This window comes from Scomber scombrus, chromosome 3, assembly GCF_963691925.1.
Source record: "Scomber scombrus chromosome 3, fScoSco1.1, whole genome shotgun sequence".
NCBI lineage: Eukaryota > Metazoa > Chordata > Actinopteri > Scombriformes > Scombridae > Scomber > Scomber scombrus.
Window position 1 is genome coordinate 18,642,560 of NC_084972.1, and position 23,961 is coordinate 18,666,520.

The following is a 23,961-nucleotide window of genomic DNA, read 5'->3' on the forward strand; positions in this document are numbered from 1 at the left end:
ATATTAATAAAAGTGTTGAGAGTGTTATGAGAGGGGCAAGGTACTCAGGATTATGCATTTCTCAGCAAAACCACCCTGAGTCCTTTACATGGAAATGAGTCTAAAGGCTGTTATAGGCAACCAAAAAAGTCTGGGAAAATCTCTTTTTATTATTTCCTCCATATTCTGGAGGAACCATATATATAACCATATTCTGTTGATAATTGCAATTAATTTTTGAATGTTTTAAACTAAAATTCTTACATATTGCACATCAAAACCTCAGATGATAGACATCATCAGGACAGTGTGGGAATAGTTTGATCAGATTTGTATTGCATTTGCATCAATCTATTAATATACAACCCCCAAACTCTTGCTTTTAAATTCTGATTGGCGCAAGGAAATGCAAGACATAAACTTTTTGTGTATTCATGTAGTAAGAGGTTGTTTGAGAAAACATATTTGTATGGCCTTTCAGGAAATATGTGGTTGTAATGAGTATTGAGGGGTTAGTAGACCTGGCATAGTAACACACAGTGTTGGGAAGATTACTTTGGAAATGTAGTTGGTTACAATTACAAGTTACCCTGTTGAAAATGTAATAGTAGTATAACTATTTCAATTACTTTCTCAAAGTAATGTAACTAATTACATTTGATTACATTTTGATTACTTTTCTTCATTTTGAATGAATGCTCTCGACTGTTAATCATTGTCACATTTTAGACCTGACAGTGTTAACCTTTCAGCAGTACTGTTTCGACGTCGACAGCACCTTCACCATTGGCAAACACTCTTTGCATTGTACTACAATGTTAGGGCCCTTGTCTGCTTTCTGTTACGAAGTGGTGTTTGTATTTCCAACACAGGAACGTATTCTTCTGCGCCTCCGACATGTTGCTGTCTGACTGAATGGCACATGACCAGAGATAGCCAATCAGAAGCGTCAGTATCCAACTTGCGGCTTTGGAAGGAGGATGTTGATATGAAAAAACTATTTGATAAATCCGAGCTTTTGTAAATTTCCAAAAGCAACTGTAATTTAATTGCACATTTTCTCCCAGTAATGTGACGGATTACAATTATGTAAATTTTGTAATTAAATTATGTAACGTAGTTACATGTAATTCGTTACTCCCCAACACTGGTAGCACAGTCCTGTTAGTTTTACCTCATTGCACCTAAAACCTAAGAGATTATCAACAGGCTTCAACAATGCTGCCTTTGATGTCAGAGACCTCAATTCAGACTCATGACTGTGCTGCATACCTCTGTGACCTCTATGACCTCTGGAGTTCTTCTGCTTTTTCCGCTCCTTTGATCTCTTTAAGCTCCTGTCTTTCAAACTAAACAGACCTGAGCAGCATTCTGTCTTATTATATCTGACTGAGTCATTTTTTTATTTAAACACACTTGTGAATCCTAATCCAATGTTTTTTGTATTTACCTTCATTGTCTGTGCCTAGCATTGACTTATTAACTGAAATTAATAAGTCAGTGTTGATAGTCTAATATTTTATATATATATATAGTGTATATTTGATAATTTTTAAAGACATTCAAGCCAAATAAATATACCTCCTCAGGCTGTAATAAGGTTTAAGCTACTTGCTGCTTGAATTTATAAATCCTATAGTACTTTTGATTCGACTTAAAGGTGTGATGTGTAAGAATTAGGTAAGAATTTTAGTTTAAGACTTTTTAAAAATTAATATATTTATGGAATGTGAAAAGATGATGAAATCAGACCTTTCCTGAATTTCTCGGTTGCCTTTAAAAGCCTGTGGACTGATTTCTATGTAAAGGATTCAGGACAGTAACTCTTAATATAAAAAAGGCATGTTTCCTTTTCTTTTGCTTATTTAGTCATGAATATTTCTTATGTCACTACATCACTACTCTGTTCCTTAACGGTTTTCATGAGCTTTAACAATAATGTAAACATACTCTTAGTATAAATACTTTTTTATCTTCACATTCTTAAAATGTACAGTAATGCCCTGCTTATGGTCAGCAATAAAAAGAATGTTTAAGTAAATGCAATTTGTAGCGACTCAAATGCTAAAATACGCAGAAAATATCAGTCCTCTAAGTTTTAAGATACAGAAAAATTGTTGCAACTCAGTATAATATTTTGTACATTCAGTGTCTGCAACAAACCCAAACATAATTTAATGATAGAAAACACCTATAATAGACATTTAACATACTGCATTACCTGACCTCAATAACATGTAAACCTATATAGTAAATAACCTGCCCTAAACATCTTTTAAAAATAAAAATACATTTCAAAGTAGCTATGGGGTGGCCTTTAGAGCCGCAGCCCAAAATATTTTCTCAAAAGCCCTGAATCTATTAAAAAAAAAAAATCTGGTTAGTCACTTTTTCCTAACAGTGACTTCAACTAGTTTATAACAATTGTGATTAATAATGAAACTTCTGAAGACATTTCAGTTGAGGCAGTGTTACAAAGTGAAATTAAATTAAAAATGTAATAATTAATATCAAATTTAATATAAATGTAATATTTTTGTTTTCCTTTTGATCTAATTCCTTATTATTATGTATTTATTTATTTCTATGTGCATTGTTTTTGGGAAATTGTTGATAAGGCCCAAATTAAATGACTACTACTACTACTACTACTACTAATGTTTGCAGTAGGGTGGATTAGGGTAATGTGGGACATTGTCTAATGTGGGACAACTAGGCTCCAGTGCATTTATCTCTTTTTCTATTCAGTTATTTTAAAGCTAACTAGTATATGGTAACACATGTGAACATACAGGCTACTAATTGTTTAACCTATCTGATGCAGAAAGCAAAAAAACATTTCTAAGCCTAAAAAATAGCGCCCCAGATTACAGAATCTACTAATTCTGAAAATATTTGACACAAGGAACATTAATATATGTACAGTACAGTATCTAAAAATTGTCTTCTGATTTAACAAGGAAACATCTCAGGGATTTCATAATGATATTAGGTGCTGATATAATTCATAATGCATACGTACATATGGTGAACAAATCAGAATTGCAAAAAGTGGCCCACATTACCCTAATCCACCCTACATACAAAGCAGTAAAATTAAATTCTGTGCATATAAAAAAAAAAAGACCCTGGCTCTAGGTGCTCTGGGCTTAGTCCTGGATTTTGTCAACCCCTAAATCTGCCCCTGTTTCAAAGGATTGGCATTTCATCAGATATTGCTGTTTTTTCAATCATCAATGACAGGCATTGGAGCACTGATGCTTGCCAGTTCCTTTGACACCACTGAAAGGTCATCTGCAGGTTGGGAGCTTGTCTTGAGACGCTAGGGGAAGACATCAGTTTTGTTAAAAAATATAACAGCCATGCAGTCGCAAATGCTTCTTAAAAATGTCAATTAATCACAAGTCACCCATTCACAACACCACTGACCTGCCAGAATGTCCCTTTTCCTTTGGCCAGTTTGCAGATCATAGTGACTGGAATCAGAGTAACAGATGACATGGCCAAAAACCAGCCGATCCAATATGCCCATGAAGGGTACACATAGGAGTTGTTGAACTTCAGGGGGGTGTATCTCAGGAGCAAAAATACAAGTGTTCCCTATAAGAATATATATAAAATCAGTATATAAACACTGTGGGAACAAAAGTAAAGATTATTCATATTAATGTCATGTGTTCTGGCCCTCTTTAGACACTCACACTGCAAATAGTAGGGGTGGCATAGAGCCAACAGTACTTGATCAGGAATAGAGGTTTGTACCCAATCATGTCTTCAATGTTGTCATAAAAGCGTTCAGCACCTACGAAAAAGACAAACACAGCATATGAACTGTGGCCCAGCTTCATATTATACAATTATATGAGGGGAACTCTCTATTTTTCTTATAATTTACATACTGTAACATACACAACATAAAGTTACCCAGTAGTTATACATTTCTATTGTGTTTGCCATTGGTCTATAATAATATAATATAATATAATATGATATAATATGATATAATATGATATAATATGATATAATATAATATAATATAATATAATATAATATAATATAATATAATATAATATAATATAATATAATATAATATAATATAATATATGACTATGTTGGTCATGGGTTTCATAGACTTTCTGTAGTAAAACATCTAAAAGCAAAAATCTTATATCTTGATTAATCCGTTTTGCCATCATGCTAAGCTGTATGAGCTAAATGTGTTGCTAAGGCAACATTAATATATTCTGAATTTACTGTTTGGTTAACTGACTGTTGATGTATCACTGTGAATGTGATGCAAACAAGCTTCAGTGCCAAAACCAGTTTGATTGCTTTGTTTTCTATTGGAATGTCCTACCTGGCTGCAAGCGACATAGCGCTTGGCAGTGCAATGCGGTGCGCCATTATGTGCTGAACTTTTGTTGGATGCCCTTTTTCTATTTCCCTTATGTTGAAAGCACGTCATGGGTAAGGAACAGATGATGATTAATTTAGTTGAAATGAAGAATCATCTCTGTGACTGGAGGGAGATAGCCAGGGAACTGAAGGTTTCTGGTTAAGTTGCTGTTGGCTATATTGTGTTTCATTTTCATTAAAGAAACATCTAAAAATCTAAATGTCTCCTGTCTGATCTTGAATGCACAGATGATATGGTTTGTTTACATGAAGTAGCAGAAGTTCATATTTAATGGATTCAGTGTGGACTGAGAGTGTCTGATGTCATGCAATGCAACGTGAAAGTCGGATGCTTGCATACTGTTAGGACACTGTGTAATGTATTTTATTTCTCTAGACTCTGTCAGTGTTTACTACATAAATTATTGTGTTGTATATAATGTTATTCTTTCCTTTGTGGTACTTTATTTCTTTTGGGTATGTAACCTAACAGATGGACAATGTAACTAATTGGACAGTTAGTCCAATAGTACATTTCATTTACACTTTCACAACTGGTTCCAGTGAGATCTTTAGAGGACATTTACTGCCGTCTATTTAATTGCATAGTTGCACACTTTCACAGACAGTGAGGAGTGAGAAAATGATTTAGATGTCTGCTGACAGACATGTTTCTTCAACACCTGCACGCCCCCAGGATGTGAGGGTGCATTATTTATGGAAAGGCAAATTCCCTGTATAATAAGAATAATAATGATAATGATGATGATGATGACCTTACAAGACACACACAAAACAACAACAACAGTACATCAAACAATATAAACCAGCTAACATTGATGTGGAAGTTAGTAAGTGCACAATCTTACATACTGTTACATAAATCAACTTATTTTTTTCATTTTTTCAAACCCTTGATAGATATAGCACATAGCATGGAAGTGAGACACAGCTTTGGTTATAAGGCTCTACAATTAGTGTTAAGTTATTGTTGCATATAAACATTATCTTACCATAAATCCATCCAATAATCACTGACTGGAAGATTGCCATCAGAAGAAGAGTGGGACCACTGCATACATAGTGATCAAAAATCTGCAGAATGTATGCACCAGCCTATAATTGAAGTAGACAAATTTATTTGGATATCAGTCATCTAAGCAGACAGCTCCTCCTGATGTTAGTGTTTCATTCACAATAATTGCTCGTATTATCACATGATACATTTCTTGCAAGACAACCAGTGAATTAATTCTCAAAGCTCACCTCTGACACCAAGAGCAAGCCGAACAGATAGCAAAAAACACAGATCAGCATCAGAAGAAGCTCTCTGCAGTAACCTTTTCGGATCTGAGACGGGTAGACATCTGTTATAGAAGTCATGATGCTTTCAAGCCCAGCAAACTGAAAAATGACAGAAAGAAAAGATAGTAATGAGTTAACAAAAGAAGAAACATGGGCAGAAATCTTTGGAGAGACATATGTAAGTCTGCAGCTGACCTGGCCGTCTATTCCTAGCATGATGATCATGCTAAAGAAGCACACGGACCAGACCTGAGGCCACGGCAGAAGGGTCACAGCTTGTGGGTAAACTATGAACACAAGTCCAGGCCCTGCAGAGTGAAACCAACAGTGAGTACACCACAACTGCCACAGTGTCTTTTTTGATACTACCAAATGAATATGACATGTTTGGCTTTAGATGCATTAAGTTTTGTAGCCCATTCAGTCATTCAAAAATATTCCGCATGAGCTCCTGAATAAAAATATAGACCTAGATATGTGTTAGGCTGATGCACCACTGTACCTGACTCAGCAACTGAAGAAATATCGACACCCTGCTGTTGTGACATGTAGCCCAGAATTGAGAAAATGGCTAAGCCAGAGATAAAGCTGGTCCCGCTGTTCAACAGGCAAAGATGGAAGGAGTCTCTGCAAATCAGAAACAAAGCACTTTCATTATTATTTTGTTTCTTTGTAACACAGATGAATCAAGGACTGATAATGGTAGTGGTTAATCTGTATATAACTGTGTTTAAAAAAAGTATGCAATCAGTGCAAAACATGCAATATTCCAACGCAGTTAACTTAAGTTAGGCAAAAAAAAAAAAAAGAATAAAATAGTGACATGAAGCATTTTTGTTAATGTTATGTAAATGTGACAGCAAGTCACATAGCTGTCTAGCAGTCATTAACGTAACCACAAAGAGATATCAAAGAACAAAATCAAGCTTTAAAACATTTGAAATTGAATGGCTACTATTGACTAGATTATTTCCAGTGTTATGATAATGTTTATTGTTGCCCCTTAAAATTCTGCAAACCATTTGGAGGCTTAAACGTCATCTTTTTATCTTTAAAAAGTGCTCACCTGTAGCAGTTGTTGTTGTACTTGTTGTAGCTCCCAAGTGTAGTCAGACATCCCAAACATATGGCATAGGAATAAAATATCTGGGTTCCAGCATCCATCCAAACCTAAAATCCAGTAAAAAAAAATTTGAGTGTCAACACTTTTGCTATGATCATAAATTTGAACACCAAAGAGATCATAGGCTGAATGATACCTGTGGGTCGGCCAAACGTGCAGGATTGGGATAGAGGTAGTACTTGATACCATGGAAAGCTCCAGGAAGGGTAATTCCTCTTACAAGCAGCACCACTAACATGATGAAGGGGAATGTAGCTGTGATGTAGGTGGCCTGCATTTGAGCAAAAAAAAAAATTGTCAGAAAGTAAATAATACCTACCTGTACAAGCCACAGCTGTGTTGTTCATAATTTGCAGAGACTCTTTCTATATATAGTATAATGTACACTATGTGTCTACAGTACAATGACAAATTTGCTTGGGATATGTGAGATGCTTTGATGTCAGTTGGTAATTGTTTTTTATTGTTTTTAAACACACCAAAACACAATATTGTAACTAAACTGCATCGCCAGTACTGTGACTTTTTTATTTTACTGCCTTGATATGTCAACACACCCTAGACAAAGCTGTCAGAATCATGAAACACATTACTCCTTATGTTACTGAGGACTTTCCAGAGGAAAAAAATTAGAAAGAAATCTAATTTCTGGGTACTAGAAATTTAGGGTAGAAGAGTGTCATACAAAAACTGGTTTACCAAGGGTGAAGGAAGGCAAGAAGATACCAGTGAAACTCTTATATTATCTATATATTATTAAAAGATCCATTTATATAATTTGAATCACGGCATCTGGGCAGAAATACAAGAGATTGCAGTGACTCACACTAGGCACAGGCGCCCAGTATCCATTGCTAACATTTCTCTCACAGGGCAGACTGCCAGTCTGCGTTTCCAGTTCACTTTCTCAGAATCACAGACCTCACACCAGTGAAGAGAATTTTGGCTTGTAGCTAACTTTTCACACCATTGTGAAAAATATCCGTCATTAATACCGTCTTCCAATGCTCAGGGCATAACAGAGAATGACAAGACTTAACTGCATGTGGCTGCAGGTCAGGTCTGTATCCTCCTAAAGACTCTTGCACAGATGTGTTTTTGGCTGATTCCAGCACACAATGTGTTCAGACATGTGCACACGTAAGAGCCAAATGATTCTTTGTCACCCGTCCAAAGTGCCACTTAAGCCTGCATAACCAGAATATGCCTGCATGCTTTGAGCTTTTCATAATTTTTTATGTAATAGATTTACAGTGAATAAAATGGGTTTGGTTTGATGTTTGGTAATTCAGTAGGTGATGTAACCCTTAAGTTACATCAGTGGTGTCAAACATACAGCCCGTGGGCCAGGACCGGCCCATTAAGGGGTCTAGTCTGGCCCCCACTGGATAACTTTGCAAAGAATTAAAATTGCAGAAAAGTACTTCCAATTTTTCTGCTTGAGACGTTTTTCCAACCTGACCAGAATACAATCTTTGAAAAAATAATGAATACATATTGTGGTCATATTTAAACCATTCAGATATTGAAAATTTTACAAAATGTTGTCAATCAGCAGCTTCTGTGCAAAATATTCTTTAAAAGACTTAGACATGTTGTTGAAAGTGCACACATTTTTCTTGATAAATCTGTGGCTGTTCATCTGTTTTGTAAATAGATGGTTTATTACAGTGAAGTTATAATACATATAAATTGTATATTATTTGTAAGTTATTATGCAATGGTTTTACTGGTCTGGCCCATCTGAGATCAAATTGGGCTGTATGTCGCCCTTGAACTTAAATGAGTTGCATCATGTACAATATGTAAGCATCAAGTTACATCACCTACTGAGATCACTGAACGGGTGACATTCAACTTTTAAACTATTTTCATAAGAGTTTTCATAAAAGTGAGGGAAACAAAAGTGACAATAGTTGACAAATCTATGTTGGAGGAGATACAAATGCACAGGATCAGAGTGGCTTTCCTTGTACCTTCATGAACTCCAAATGTAGGGTAAATGAAATGTAAATGAACATATTACATATTAGATTTCAATGCAGGGGAGTGGCAGCCTCCTGAAAATACCTCTAATCTCACAGAATCACCAACATAAGAATAAAGTAATTGAAGACACATGAAGATTACAGTAACACTATATGCAATACATTTCTGAATTAGGATTTGGAATTCCAAACTCACTTTTCCGGTGGATTTCACTCCCTTCCAGACACAGAAGTAGCAGATGACCCAGGCCAGAAGAAGACACAAAGAAAGGTCCCACTGTATGTTTCCCAACGTCTCTATGCCGGTGGATATATTTAGGACCCGTCGTCTGTAGGGACCAATGTACTGTCACTCCACATGAAAGTAATTTAAGGCGATAAACATCTTAACATGTCCTTTAGCAGCTTTTATTGCGTTGTTTCCTACAACAGTTAAAAAACTGAAAAACATGGTACAACACAAACACTATGCACTGTCTGCGGTACAGCTTATGCTTGCCATGGTTTGTTATTTCTAATGTTTCTGAGTTATTTACATTTTTCCAAGTTTTAGTGATGACACCTCGGTCGTATGCAACTTTTTCTCATGAAGTAAATTTCCTAAGCTTGTGGAATTTTAGGAAAAGGCCAACCAACCTACAATTTTTTTATAATTTGAAAATGCACATTACACGTTACACTTATAACGATGGCTGGTGAGCCAGCGTGTGCAACTCCAGAGTCCTGGCACAGGCTCACTTAAAAGGAATGCGTATATTATATTATATATATATGTTATTAGTTTACATTTGTGATTGAAAAGTCAAAAAGTCCCTCGATAAAGGTCTGCTGAGGTTAAAGCTCAGCAATGTATTCATAATGATCATGCTTGAATGTGCAATTAAAGGTCTTTTGATATCGCTGGTACACAGCTGTTTTCACTTATTCTGGTTGATTAGATCTGGGGGTTTGCGTCAGGAGTATACTGTCCCGCCCTAACAGACAGAACAGAACGATCGGGGGATTGATGAAAATGTCTATCAAACACAGTCTGTACATGCCCTCCCAGTCCAGAAAAGGGATTTAATCAACCAAAAAAAAAAAAATCCCTGTGTGTGTATATAACATTAGTGTGTGCGGAATTTAACATTTAACAGAAAAAGTCAGTGAGAAAGGCTAATGCTGCGTTCCCGTAAAATGGGATGGATTTTAGAGATGGGAAACATACTCATGTTGGTATAAGGGTAAAAATACTGTGCAGTAACAATATAGCACTATATCCATTAAAACTTTATGTTTAACTTTATGTTAATTACCATTAACAAAGACCTTTGACTGATGTGACTCATCATCAATACTTGTTTGCCTTTTCATACACACATTTTATGTCACATGTTCAAGTTGAAATAACTGTGATTATAATATCCAGCTAAAAGTTGTATAACTCAAAGTTAGTTGAAAGTCGTTACAGTCACCACAGGTGTGTTTATTTTGGCTAATTAGACCTCCTCTCAAGTTAAAGTTGGAAGTGGCTACGGCTGATGTTACGTGACTTTAAAAAAACAAATGGTAAAATTGGCCTGCCCCAACATGCACGACATGAGGTGTCGATCACAGATGCCTATACAAAATCCACACTGAATGAAATTCTCTGCATTTTTTGCCAAAATCTAGAGAAACTATTAGACTTAGCCAGATTAGCGTGGATATGTTCCTGGTTTAGAGTTTGATAGATATTATGGCAGCACAACAAGCAGCTAAAGTCAGAAGAAAGATGTATAGTTTATCAGCAAATGTGAGTACAAGGCTTTGCAAGATTATCATTATAAAATCTGTTCACTGAGATGTGGTACTGCTACTGCTGGTACTTTGCTGCACTTTTGGGTAAAAACTTACTGCCAAAACTCTATAACAGATGATGTCACATTCACAGGCAAGGTCCGGTTAGCAGTGGCATTATAGTGGTTTAGTACTGCACAAGCATCTGAAATATATCAAAGTATTGTTATAGACAGTTAAAACTGAAAATGCACAGTCAGTTATACAATTATTAGATCTATATGTATCTGATACAGTCCCGGTTTACATAAGTTCCAATTGTTTAAACCATACATTTTAATTACGAATTTAATTCACCTGTATTCCATGTGTTATTGCAGCTGGCCCATGGCAACTCGCTGGAGAAGGAGGAGAAAAAGTAAAGAAAAGCCCAGGCTAAAATGACAATGTAGCTGATAGATCCATAGAAGAGGATCATTTGACCGGCGAATCCCATGCCTGAAAACAACATAGACTGTTAGCATAGTATTTCTTTTTTTAAATCTGCACAGTACATCACAGTCCTGGCAGGTACTTCACCTTCAAACAAGGGGCAGATCTTCCTCCAGCACATGATTCCCCCCTGACTGGTGTACTGGCCCAGTGCTGTCTCCAGGATGAACAGAGGAATGCCACAGGTCACAAGGAACAGGATGTAAGGAATGAAGAAGGCACCTGTGAGTGTTAATAAAGCCTTGTAACTTCACATATCCAAAGATTACCATATTCACACACAAAAGCACAGGTGTCAATAATCAAATGGGTGATGACTGAATCCCGTTAAGCTGCGTGAGTTTCAAAGTCCTGGTATTATGCATGCTGTCTCAAAGTCATGGCGTACTGGGCTTGAATAGAATCGAGGCATGTTAATTTTGTTAGTAACATGTGCTTTTCCCATGACATGTCAAAATGTCCACTGTGAAAAGGTCAAACTCTATATAACTGACACCTGGTAATCCACTCTGTAGTGTGCAGTAAAATGAGATTTCAGATACCTATGAATCATCCTCACAGTCACAGGTGCAAAGTTGAATGACTCATTTTCATATAATGAAAATGAGTCATGTATAAAAGTGCAGTGTGTCATATATGACACACTGCATTATGTGAATGTTAACAGACAGTAGCGTGTATTTTTTGTTCCATCGTGGGAATTTTAAGGGTGCTATATACTTCATTTCACACTGAGATTTTGGAGACCCACATAAAGTGGTGGACAGTGAATAGAGTTCAAGTTATTACTGGGAAAAATGTTTCCCAAAAAGGTCTGATATATCCGACTTGGAAGTGCCTGAAAACCAAACAAATATGAATCCTTTATGCTGCCCAAATGCCTTAGTCAATGCAATTAAATCAAGATTAAAAGCATATGGCGTTATATTGCAATATTGCACAATATTTTAAACTTTACACGACCAATTGAGGAATCACAAAACCATTGTGATGACATGAACACTTAATCCTCATTTAACCACCCTATATGAAATAAATGTGTAATGGGACGGATTACATATTGGTTTTATGACATTCAACAAAGGTCTTTGGCTAATGTGAAGCATGTATACCCGATTGTTTTTTTAGGGTCTGCACAGTGAAGTGTCAGTAGATAAATGAGATAGATATGAACGTTATTTACAAGTCAGAAAATCAAAAAATAATTAAAGCTGCAAGCAACGATGAACGGGCCCTCGCGCCCCCATGCATGTCAGGCTGTGGCGCAGTCGGAGGGCGCGCAGGTAGACGTCTTCATACGCAGGCTTTTATTTGACGTTGCATGATGTGGTGAAATATCACTGCCTGTGTCCACTATGTGGCGCTAGAGATCACCCACCAATTATATGTCATGTTGTAGTGTATGATGTGGAGAACACATCCTGTAAATTTCATATAAATCGGATAATGTTTGTCATATGAGGCTGACTTCCTGTGTCCAGTAGGTGGCGCTGTGTATAAGACACAGTATTGATGCATAGACGTGTTCAGGGCGGGACCCTCTACATGCGTGATTAATTTGGTGTAGATCGGATGATGTCTGTAGGAGTTATAAGGATTTCCTGCTTTTTGGTGAAGGATCGAATGGCGAATGAAATTGTCGGCACCACCACGCCCAAACCGAATCCCTAATCAGAAAGTTTTTGATATATTTTCATCTCCAATGTCTCAAGATGGTTCTGTGCCAATTTGAAGTGGTGGGATGACTAGTTGCTTCAAATATGATGTGTGGAAATGGAAAAAAATGCCAATTTCGATTCAAAATGGCCGAATTCCTGTTGGAGTGACGTCATGGGTCCAAGAGACTTTTTAGTGCGTCTTTACACGATACATGTGTTTACCGAATTTCGTTTGTCTACGCCAATCTGAGTCGAGGGGCTCGATTTTTTAAATTTTCTAGGGGGCGCTATTGATCCATTTTGCGTCGCCCATTTCCGCGATCTTTAAAATATCAAATTTTTCGCCAGATCAGACACAATTGCAAGTTTTGGGGCACGTTTAGGCTGTCAAAAAGGCGTTTGTTTTATAGGAACTATAATAATAATAATAATAATAATAATAATAATAATAATAATAATAATAATAATAATAATAATAATAATAATAATCAGGACAGATACAATAGGGCCTCGCACTAGTCAGTGCTCGGGCCCTAATGATAACCCTGAAATGACGCCACGAAGCACGATTTTCAGTGTAAAATAAAACAAATAAACAAACAAACAGAGAACCTTGTCACGGGGTGAACATTTGCAGTAAAGTGAGTGAGTGTTAGGGTCGAAGCAAGAGCAGAGAAATTGTCCTCCTCACTTTATCAGACGTGGATTTTGCTTCCGACATTGAGCCAAGAAGCGTTTTGACGAGAAGCGTCTGAAACAGCAAGTGGGTAAGTTAACTGCAGGTAGCCTAAGTTAACTAAAGTGTCAAAAGATGAAGTCTTGACATGTACGTATGAATATTTTTGGCAGCTAACCTAGCTATAATGCTGTGAAAATGGCTAGTCAGTGATGTCCAGTGCTACAAGTTAGGGGAAATAATGATATTTAGCAACCGATTCTCCGTTTTCTCACCACTTACATTAATGTGTTGTTGTGTTATTTTTTGATTTGTGAAACCTTTATTTCGTACGGAGCCCGTAAAGGATCATGCAATATCTTTTTAATGCTGACGGAATCGAGCGCACGTTTTATTAACTTGTTCACACGATTTAATAAAACGTGAGCACATTTAATTAACTCGTGCTAACGTTTTATTAACTTGTGTGCACGTTTTATTAACTCGTGTGCACGTTTTATTGAATTGTGACCACAATATAGCTATAACGTGCGCACGAAATACTAATACGTGGCCACGAAATACTAATTTGTGGCCACGAAATAGGTATAACGTGAGCACGAAATACTAATTCATAATATAAATATCATTCCTGGACAGCTGGGTAAGCAAATCGAGCGCACCTTCTCTAGAACCTGCAATAGCCTACGTCCGGACCAAATTCTGTTCACAGTTTCAGCTTGAAATGATCTTAAAAACTAAGTATTCATGTGTTTTGGTAAAAACAGCTGGAACACTTTTCTCATAACTTGTCTTTCCTTCCCTCCACTCACAGTTGTGTTAATCTTGGATGCGTGAATATCATCCACACACTGACTGTAGCCAGCATTTTTTCAACTAATTGTGGCTTAGTGACTGCAGCCAAGATTCCTTTTCGAGGATGTTACATATTTATGTGTTTACATAATTTAGGTTTGAGCTGGAGAGCTGCATAGTGAATGCAATTGCATAAATATAATGCTAAACTACAAACACATAAATGATATTGAAGCCAGATCTAAAAGCCACGTGTGGTTATGAAATCGCAAATATAGCACATGACCTTCTCAAAGGACAGAGTCTACATTTAGAGATCACCACCTGGCATACTTGAAACCTCTGGGAGTGCTGGATTATAAATTTATGAAACCAAAGATGGGGTTGGTGGAGGGAAAATATGAAAATACAGTGAACACCTCAACATTAGCACCAAATAAAATTAGTCAATTAGTCATTAACATAAACATATAGTTTCATTTCCAAAGTGCCCATTTTTATGTGAAAGGTAGAATATGTCTATCTTTGCTGTCTGAACAACCCATCAACTTCTATTCTAGTCAGACAGTTGGTCCAAATCACAAGCGGTCTGTTGGGTATTTCATGCTGAAAAGTTGCGGTAATTTAGCATAACTGTGAACTTTCGCAAATATTATATAAACATAAAGATTGATATGAATATAAAATAGTAATATGTGTATATTAATATATAAATATTATATAATTTTGAGATTTCGTAAATTTTCATTAATTATTGCAATTGCAAAATCTAAGTCCTAAAAAAGCTGAAATCTCACAGTCAACAGTTGTCTTAATTTCAGCTGGGCAGGTTCAGAGGTAGATGGGGTCAGGGAACAACTGGGAAGGTTTTAATTTGCCAATATTAAATAATGGTCTTAAAACAATTAATTATTTTGTAACTTCTTAGCAGGTTGTTTTACAGTGTAAATAATGTTTTGTTTGATTGTGATATGACTCATAAATTACCCTGGAGCATCCCGACCTGACTTGATTACAAAACTGGTAGAAATTGTGTAATTGATTTATCTGTTATGCAAGTGAACTGTCTTTTCCAGTGAAAGAAATGACAAGGTCCCCTCTTGATTATCCTGTGCTCTTCACTTCACATATAAAAGCAGGATCATGATTTAATTTGTAGAAAAAAAAAAAAAACAGCTCAAAGTTATCTATTAATTATAACCAGTCAAACAGAATGTTGATATTGAGACTAATTAACATCATATTTTAGAGTATGTGAAACACTCACTTCACCATCTGGTTTACTAAAACTTATTGTGTTTAAAAATCTGTTCGATTGCAGGGGTGTGGAATCCTCTTTGCAAATAAAAACAGAAAAGAATGTGACTCTCCGTTTTGCACAGACACAGGCAGTACAATATTTTCATAGCCTTTCATAACCTGTCATATCCTTACCCATCAGTTGTGGATCGGAGAGAAAGACAGAAAGGGAAGTTTTATACTGGACATCTTTCAGCTATTATGACTAAATACAGCAGTTTAACAGTTTGTATGACATTTTTAAATGTTCCAGTTATAACTAGAACAATATTCTTTCAATTCATTTTACAGCAAAAGTTTCTACAGGAAACCCAACATAAAATAAAACAAATAAAAGCTTAAATTGTACCTTGATAAATAATACAAATTATCAATGTACCACCAGTTTCTTTATTGCTCTAGTTCACAGGCTACAAAAAGTTACAAAAGAGGTTTGCATGCATGCTCTAACGCTTCTCTTCATTTTTACTCATGGTTAGTTAGGGTTTTTGTTACTAACCTGAGAGATTAAAAAAGTAGAAAAAACTTACCACCACCATTCTTGTAGCACAGATATGGAAATCTCCACACATTTCCCAGACCAATAATAGCCCCAGCCACAGACAGAATAAACTCCCTTTTGCTCCCCCACTTGCCACGCTCTTTGACAGTTTGTGGAGTGGTCTTTGGAAGGAAATGGCACAGCTGGCCCGAAAAGTCTGCCATATTGTTGAGGGAGAAGTGATCCACTGACATTAATTCTTGGGTTACCAGACTGACTGGCTGGGGACTGTCTGATGCATATTTGAATGTGACTACCTAATTGACAGACTGCAAGGTATTTTAGCCACAAGGGGGACCTCTAGGTGTAAACCGGGAAGTAATTTGCCAGCATATAGATGACAAACAGGGCTTTGAAGTTAGGGTTCTTTTCTTGTGACAGGGTGTGAATGAGTGATTTAGACAAAATGCTTCGAGGCAAAACTCATTTTAACACAGTCACAAATACAGATTAACTTGTCAGTCTCAACTCAAATATTGTTAAAGTTGTTTCATAAAAAAAAACAAGTCCGGGATTTTAGATAATTACTCATTAAAGCTCCAAAGTGAGTTGTTGTCAGGGGACCAAGGTTTTTTTTTTGCTTCTTTTTTTTTTGCTGTATGCACTGCCTGTATAGATCACTTTCCACGTGCTTCTCCTCCTTAAAGTCAAGCTTAAAGTACAAGTACTAACTTGCCTTCATATATACAGTACCTTTTATAGTAAAGACATATTTATATACTGTTTATTTATAGAGGTAAATAGTTGAAGTATGTATTGCTGTATTGTTTCAAGTTATGAGCAGAATAACAAAAAAACTGCTGTTGTGTGAGTGTTAAACTATTTTAAATTAAGCATTTTAGGGTCAAAACTGACAGGTACATCAATCATTATATGTAATATAAGTGTTCACCACAATGAATCAGCAGGGGAACACCACAGGGATTGGCAAATAGCAAGTATATCACTTTACCGACAGCAATACTCATTTAACAAACCATTACTCAGGTAGTCACGTGTTATTTTTACAGTCTGCTGTTTGTGACAGAACACTTAGACATGTCATTTTTAAATTACAACCATCAAGTTGTACAATCCTGAAAATCGGTGAGACGCTCCTTTCCTAGAAGTTACTATGGAGTTGTTTTGTTGTTTTTTTAAAAACCTGAATAGCCCCTTTTATAGTTTTGTTTTCATGTAGTCGTCCTATCTGAACTTTAACTTAAAAGTATAAAGTTGTTTTCAAGTATGCTGCTTGCTTATACAACATGAGCTCTTACTCAAATGCAGTTGTAAAACCCTGTTGTGCCTTTCCACCCTCGCTGCTCCTCGAGGATTATTTCTGTGTAGCTCAGTATTTAAAGAACACAACAGGGGGCACTTCTGGATCTTTGTTCCTCATCTGAGTGCAGAGTGACACTTAGAGCAGCTTATATAGTTTGTTGGTTACTAATGTGGTCGTTTCAGCTTTCACACAAGGAGGATTTTTCTTTTTCCAGCCAAAGCTCTTTTAGATATTAAAAGAGCTACTATTATCAGTGTTGAAAGAAGTATTTAGACTATTTACACAAGTAAAAGTAGCAAAACTACACTACAAAATACATTTTTTTTACAAATGAAAGTCCTGAAGTACAAAAGTATCAGCAACAAAATCCACGTAAAGTGTAAAAAGTTCAGTATAAAAGCAATTATTTAATTAAAGCTGCAAGCAGCGATGAACGGGCCCTCGCCCCCCCATGCACGTCGGGCTGTGGCGCAGTCGGAGGGCGCGCAGGTAGACGTCTTCATTCGCAGGCTTTTATTTGACGTTGCATGATGTGGTGAAATATCACTGCCTGTGTCCACTATGTGGCGCTAGAGTTCACCCACCAATTATATGTCATGTTGTAGTTTGTGATGTGGAGGACACATCCTGTAAATGTCATATAAATCGGATAATGTTTTTCATATGAGCCTGACTTCCTGTGTCCAGTAGGTGGCGCTAGAGATCACCCACCAATTATATGTCATGTTGTAGTGTATGATGTGGAGAACACATCCTGTAAATTTCATATAAATCGGATAATGTTTGTCATATGAGGCAAGGCAAGGCAAGGCAGTTTATATTTATATAGCGCATTTCATACACAGTGGCAACTCAATGTGCTTTACATAAAACAAACATTTAACAGAAAAAATTGGAAATAAAAAAAACCCCCATAAAAACATGGAATTTGAGAAATAAAAATAAAACCCAATTAAAACTGCAAGCAGTGTCGAAGGGCCCTCGCACCCCACCGGTTTCCCCCCGACTGTAACGCCGTACGTGCACGTCGGTGCGTGCGGCATACATAGGCCTTGTGGATTTCATTTTTCTATGTCAATGTGGAAGGCGGGGCTTAAACTTTGAAATCTTCCAGGGGGCGCTGTGGAGTCATCTTCTCACTTAAAAATCCCAAACTTTGTCAGTAGTCAATATGTGTGACTGTTGACGTATGTGTACAATTTGGTGAGTGTAGGAGTCTGTGAAAATGTACAAAATGGATAAAGGCATTAGGGGGCGCTATTGAGCTGTTGTGCCACGCCCAGGGGCAGTTATGGTCTCAAATTAAAGTGCGCCTGAGTGTGAACCTATGTGGGCAATTTGGTGATTCTGTGAAGACGGGAAAGTCCTCTATATGCTGTGGGAAAAACGGAAAATTGACGCAGGAAATGCACAATAACTCACTTCCTGTTAGAGCGAAAAATTTGAAAAAAATAATTTGGGGGTTTACCCATGAGTGCTATGAGTCCTGTACATTTTACTAAGATCAGACAAAGTTTGTGGTCACATGACCTGCTGTTAGGGGGCGCTATGGAGACCACTTGCCACACCCACCCCCAATGATGTTGAAATTGAAACGGCTTCACCAGGTGTGACATTTTACGCACTGCATGTATTAACATCCGACAATGTATGGAGGAGTTATAAGGGGTTATAAGGAGTTGTTTGTTTATACAAAGTTGTTTGTTTATACAAACAAACAACAAACAAACAACTTTGTTTATACAAACAAACAACTGCCACGCCCACCTGGTATAACGTAGGTCAAATCTGTCATCAAGTTTACATAATCAAGGTATGAGGATGACACAGTTCGATTCTGAAGTCTGTGGAGTCAAAACTGCAGGAGGAGTTCGTTAAAGTACGAGGCCTGGAAATGGGGAAAATGGCGGAAAAAATGCACCTGTGATCCAAGATGGCCGACTTCCTGTTGGACTTAGGGTATGGGTCCAAGAGGCTTTTTCGTGCGTCTAGTCATGATATATATGAATCCTAAATTTCGTTCATGTACGTGCATGTAGAAGGCGGGGCTTCAACTTTTAATGTTCTAGGGGGCGCTGTAGAGTCATCTTGGCACTGAAAAGGTTGCGGTTATACCAAAAAATCATATTCGTGAGTCTTGATGAGTGTGTCCAATTTGGTGAGTTTTAGAGTTTGTCAGTGCATCCTAAGTGGGAAAAGGCATTAGGGGGCGCTACTGAGCTGTTGGGGCAAAATGTTGGGCAAATGTGGTATCAGATGAAAGAGCTCATGATTTGAAACCTACGTGGCAGGTTTCATGATTCTGTGAACATCATAAAGTCCTCAAAGCGGTGTTCGAAAAATGAAAATCGGTGCACGCCACGCCGCGTGGGCGACTTCCTGTTTGGTAAAAAAAATTCCACAAAATTAATTTCCCCATGATCCAATGAGAGCTATGACATATAAAAATTTCATGCAGATCCGAGAACATTTTTGGTCACATGACCCGACGTGTGGGGGCGCTAGCGAGTCCCCTCACCACGCTTGCGTCCAATCACATAGAATTATATACATTTTCACCAGATGTGACGTGTGTGCAGAATTTCATGAGTTTTCATGCATGTTCAGGCCGCCAAAAATGCGATTGATTTGGCGGCACTTGATTAATAATAATAATAAGAATCTTGCCAAAAGCAATAGGTCCCTCACTGACTTGTCAGTGCTCGGGCCCTAATAATAGTAAACACATACATAACTTTTCATCTCCAATGTCTCAAGATGATTCTGTGCAAATTTGAAGTTGGTGTGATAAAATCCCTCGGCAGCAAAATCAATAATTTGATTCAAAATGGCTGACTTCCTGTTGGTGTTAGGGTATGGGTCCAAGAGACTTTTTGGTGCGTCTTGACATGATGTACATGTGTACCGAGTTTCGTTTGTCTACGTCAATCTGTGGCGAGGGGCTCGATTTTATTCATTTGTCGCTATAGAGCCATTTTGCCACGGCCATTAATGCAAACCATTAAATCTAGAATTTTTCGCCAGGTCTGGCTTGCGTGCCAAATTTGGTGAGTTTTGGGGCACGTTTAGGCTGTCAAAAAGGCTATCATTGTGACAGAAAAATAAAAATAAAAACTAAAAGAAGAATCCTTACAGATACAATAGGGCCTCGCACTGGTAAGTGCTCGGGCCCTAATAAATTATATATAAGCAATAATTATACAAGCAATTTTTAAAATAATTATTACTGATGAGTGAAAATGTAAGCAGTACTATTTTGTTGTAGCTGGTCAAGGTGGCCCTGATTCATGCTATTGGGTAGTTTAATCTTTTATGAACTGATCTCATTATGTCAGGGCTGGGCAATGTGGCGATATTTTGGACCAAATACCTCTATATCAATATTGCAACAATATTGTAGGGTGCTATGGTGCTTTCACTTAATATTTACACTATGAGATTTTGGATAAATAATCATCAGTAATGTGGATATAATGACTAGGTGGGGAAGGACAAATAATAGAATAGCTAGAACAGTAAATTCATAAGATTATATCACTGTAACGTGGCCTTTAAAACCAAAATAACTCTATTTTATGATATTCAAAATCTAAGATGATATCTAGTCACATCTAGTATCACAATATCGATACAATATTGATATATTGCACAGCATTGTTATGTATGTAAAATCTTAATTAGACTAGTAAACTGCTAAATAAATGTAATAGCTATAAAAGTTAAATAAATATATAATAAATAATAAGCATAATAAGTAGCATAAAATGAAAATACACAAGTATCTCAAAATTGTACTTAAGTGTAGTATTAAAGTAAATAGGCTTTGTTACTCTACACCTTTGTCATTGTATAATTTCAATTCCCTTTCAGATTGTAATCAAGATATGTTAAACAGTGTAAGCACATCCACATTATTTGGATGAGGAATGGCGATGCTTTTAGTTGTGTTCAGTCAGGATATAACAGGATAATGAATGGAGAATTAAAAAAAACAATGTAAATGTAATTATACGGTGTATGAATACCTTGCAAAATGAATTCAAACTCACACAAGCTCAATATGAAATAATATTTATTGATTTCTCATAGCATGAAAATAATTTGTCAACAAAATGTTTTCTGATACAAAGTCCACATTGAATTGACATTTACTTATTGTGAGAACAGACCAACTTTAGGAAATCTTCAAATCAGCAACGTCATGTAAATTTAAAGTGATTTGTTTTTTTAAATTTCTATTTATTGTTATTTATTTAAGTAGCCTGATACATCCAGGGACATGAAAACAACGTTTTTCAGCTGTTTACTTCCAGTAACCATTTTTAATAGTATTTAATATATATAGTAGTATTAAAAAAAGTATAATTCTGTTTAGTTTTTTTGTGTTTTTGTTTTGTTTGTTTGTTGTTTTTTAGGTGAGTAAACTGATAAGCCAAAATCATTGCAAGCTCCGGCACTGAATAGAGTTATTATATACTACTATATACTATATATTATTGTTGTTATTACAGTGCATGGATTTGTGCTATAGGTAAAATGTTGTAACAACATTTTAGGGTTAATTTTGTACATTGCCATAATACATACTATGTCCGGGGCCCAAAAGTCTAAATCCACTACCAAATATTGTGCGTAGTGTGTTTTGTTTGCACAGCACTTACTAAAACATCTGTCAGAGCTGCAAGTTTCCACATTATAAATTCACATTGATTTTTCCCCCCCAATAATTTTAATGTTCCTCATCATACAACATTTGCAAAATTTTTCAACCTCATTTCAAATAATTATTTTTTCAGTTTGGTATTTCCAATTTTTACTACAGTACCCATAAGCCTCAGCCTCAGTTGTCGCTATGTATAGGGAGCTAGCTGGAGGCTCAAATCAGAAATGTAAAAAGTTCTTAATGCTTCACTTTTAAAATCAGGGTTGAAAGCCTCCACAATAGTTCTTGAATTTATCCTTTTGTGTTATTTATCCAAAAATGTATCCAGAATCTAAAGGTAAATTGATTTGAACTGCTGCATGTATTAAGTTGGTGCTACAAGGTGTAATTTCTAGTTCTAAAAAGCCGCTTTTGAGCTTGTAGAAGTAGACCTCTCTCTTTCCATGTACACAGTTTACTTTTTAGCTTTTGTGGTGATGCAAAGACAATTTTAATCCTTGGAAATCCTTCAAATGCAGGTCACCTCATATTCTCTATGCAGAGAGGGACTTGAATGCTTGAAATCACTCAATATATCTCAACTTTTCAGTAACCACCTACTAAGCAGAACAATCATTTTTCAAGGGGTGTCAACTGCAGTGCCATTTCGAAACTTAGCTCAGAAAAAACAGTATTACTAGCATTAAGTCTGTTGTGTTTTTAAGCAGAATGCTTGTGCTCAGTGAAACCACTCAAACTATTTCTCCATGTAATAAACTCTGAGTGTGAATACCCGTAAAATAAACCACATCACTGAGTGAGATGTGAAGACTGCTGCTTCAGCAGAACGTGATGTACGCTATGTACTGCCAGCAGTAGTTTGTTTCTTGGTAACAGACTCAGGTTTATGGTCTCCACTGTACTACAACAGATGATAGCTCAATTTGTGTCTGGAAATAAATGTAATAAAAGTAAATGTATAATATAGACAGCTAATAGAGCCAGAAAGTAGAAATTTAAATCTGCCCTGCAGCCGGACATGTAGCTGCAAAGCTTTTATAAGGCAAACCATTTCAAATATATGTTTCAAGCTTAAATTCACGAATAAAAAAGGCAACATTTTCCACTCATAAAGACCTTCTGCATTGTATCTATACATCAGCTGCCACTCAATTTGGATTTAAAAAAATGGTTTTGTTTTGTTGTTTTTTTGGGGGGGTTGGATTTTAGATTTTAATAGACAGTGAACATCAAGATTGGCGGTTCGGCTAGCTGGCATATGATGCATGGAATTGTTGATTTAACTTACCATACCTATTAAAATGCTTTACTTATTGCAATTTTCTCCTCTCAATACTGTGTTTACCAAATCATTGTAGGTCTACAGCAGAGGCATTTCACAGTGAGTCTGTCGTGCAGGTTGCAGACCTGATTAAGTAACTTAGTAGAGCTGGAAGAAATTATTGCTCATCATAACTCCTTAAAGATGCTTAGCTTGTAAAACTGGAGTTAAAAACTACATCCAAACACACAAAAATCTTAGAAATGTTCAGCATCTCAGACTTGCATCTCCATCTCAGCTCCACCACTTCCCTTGTATTCATTGGCAGCAGGAGAAAGAGTGTTGTCGGGGTTCAAAGGGCATTGCTCAGGCTGCTTTGCTGTGTTGTTGTGTGTCTTGATTTCCGGGCGGCAAAGCTGATTTAGGTTCTGTGGAGACAGATTTTTGATACAACAGTCCCATTAGACAAAAATACTTGCCAGTGCAGAAGGCTTCCCAAACCGATTAGCTGGGCCACACTGGAAAAAACAAGAACGACTATACACAAACAGTACAAAAGCTCATCAGTTTTCCTCCCTATTTCTTAGTCTTCAAATTAATTTATTCAACTGAACTCTGAGTTGCAGTGTGAACACATTCAGAAATAACTGATATTTAAGTTATCCAGTCCTTTTGTTGACAGTGTAAAAAAATACTTTAATGGTGTTCACACTGAATGTGAGTTTCACATACAAAATTACATACAAAGTCAGCGAATAAGCACA

General features: G+C 36.6%; 2 protein-coding genes across 2 annotated transcripts in view; both read right to left on the minus strand.

Annotated features, from left to right (window-relative positions):
• Positions 1-3,205: 3,205 nt before the first annotated feature.
• slc6a11a (solute carrier family 6 member 11a) lies at positions 3,206-16,173 on the minus strand. The gene is made up of 14 exons (XM_062445112.1): positions 15,999-16,173; positions 11,128-11,262; positions 10,906-11,046; positions 10,666-10,753; positions 8,987-9,119; positions 6,939-7,073; positions 6,746-6,849; positions 6,182-6,306; positions 5,875-5,987; positions 5,641-5,778; positions 5,388-5,490; positions 3,681-3,781; positions 3,409-3,579; positions 3,206-3,301 (listed from the first exon to the last, which is right to left on the minus strand). Exons 1-14 carry the CDS (start codon positions 16,171-16,173, stop codon positions 3,206-3,208), a joined length of 1,758 nt encoding a protein of 585 aa, XP_062301096.1.
• Positions 16,174-21,334: 5,161 nt separating this feature from the next.
• Positions 21,335-23,961, minus strand: part of LOC133978041 (sodium- and chloride-dependent GABA transporter 2-like) — a 28,415-nt gene continuing 25,788 nt past the window's right edge. Inside the window, exon 15 of the mRNA XM_062416366.1 lies at positions 21,335-23,625. Coding sequence (XP_062272350.1) covers positions 23,473-23,625 — 153 coding nt within the window. The 3' untranslated portion in view covers positions 21,335-23,472. The remainder of the gene's footprint in view (positions 23,626-23,961) is intronic.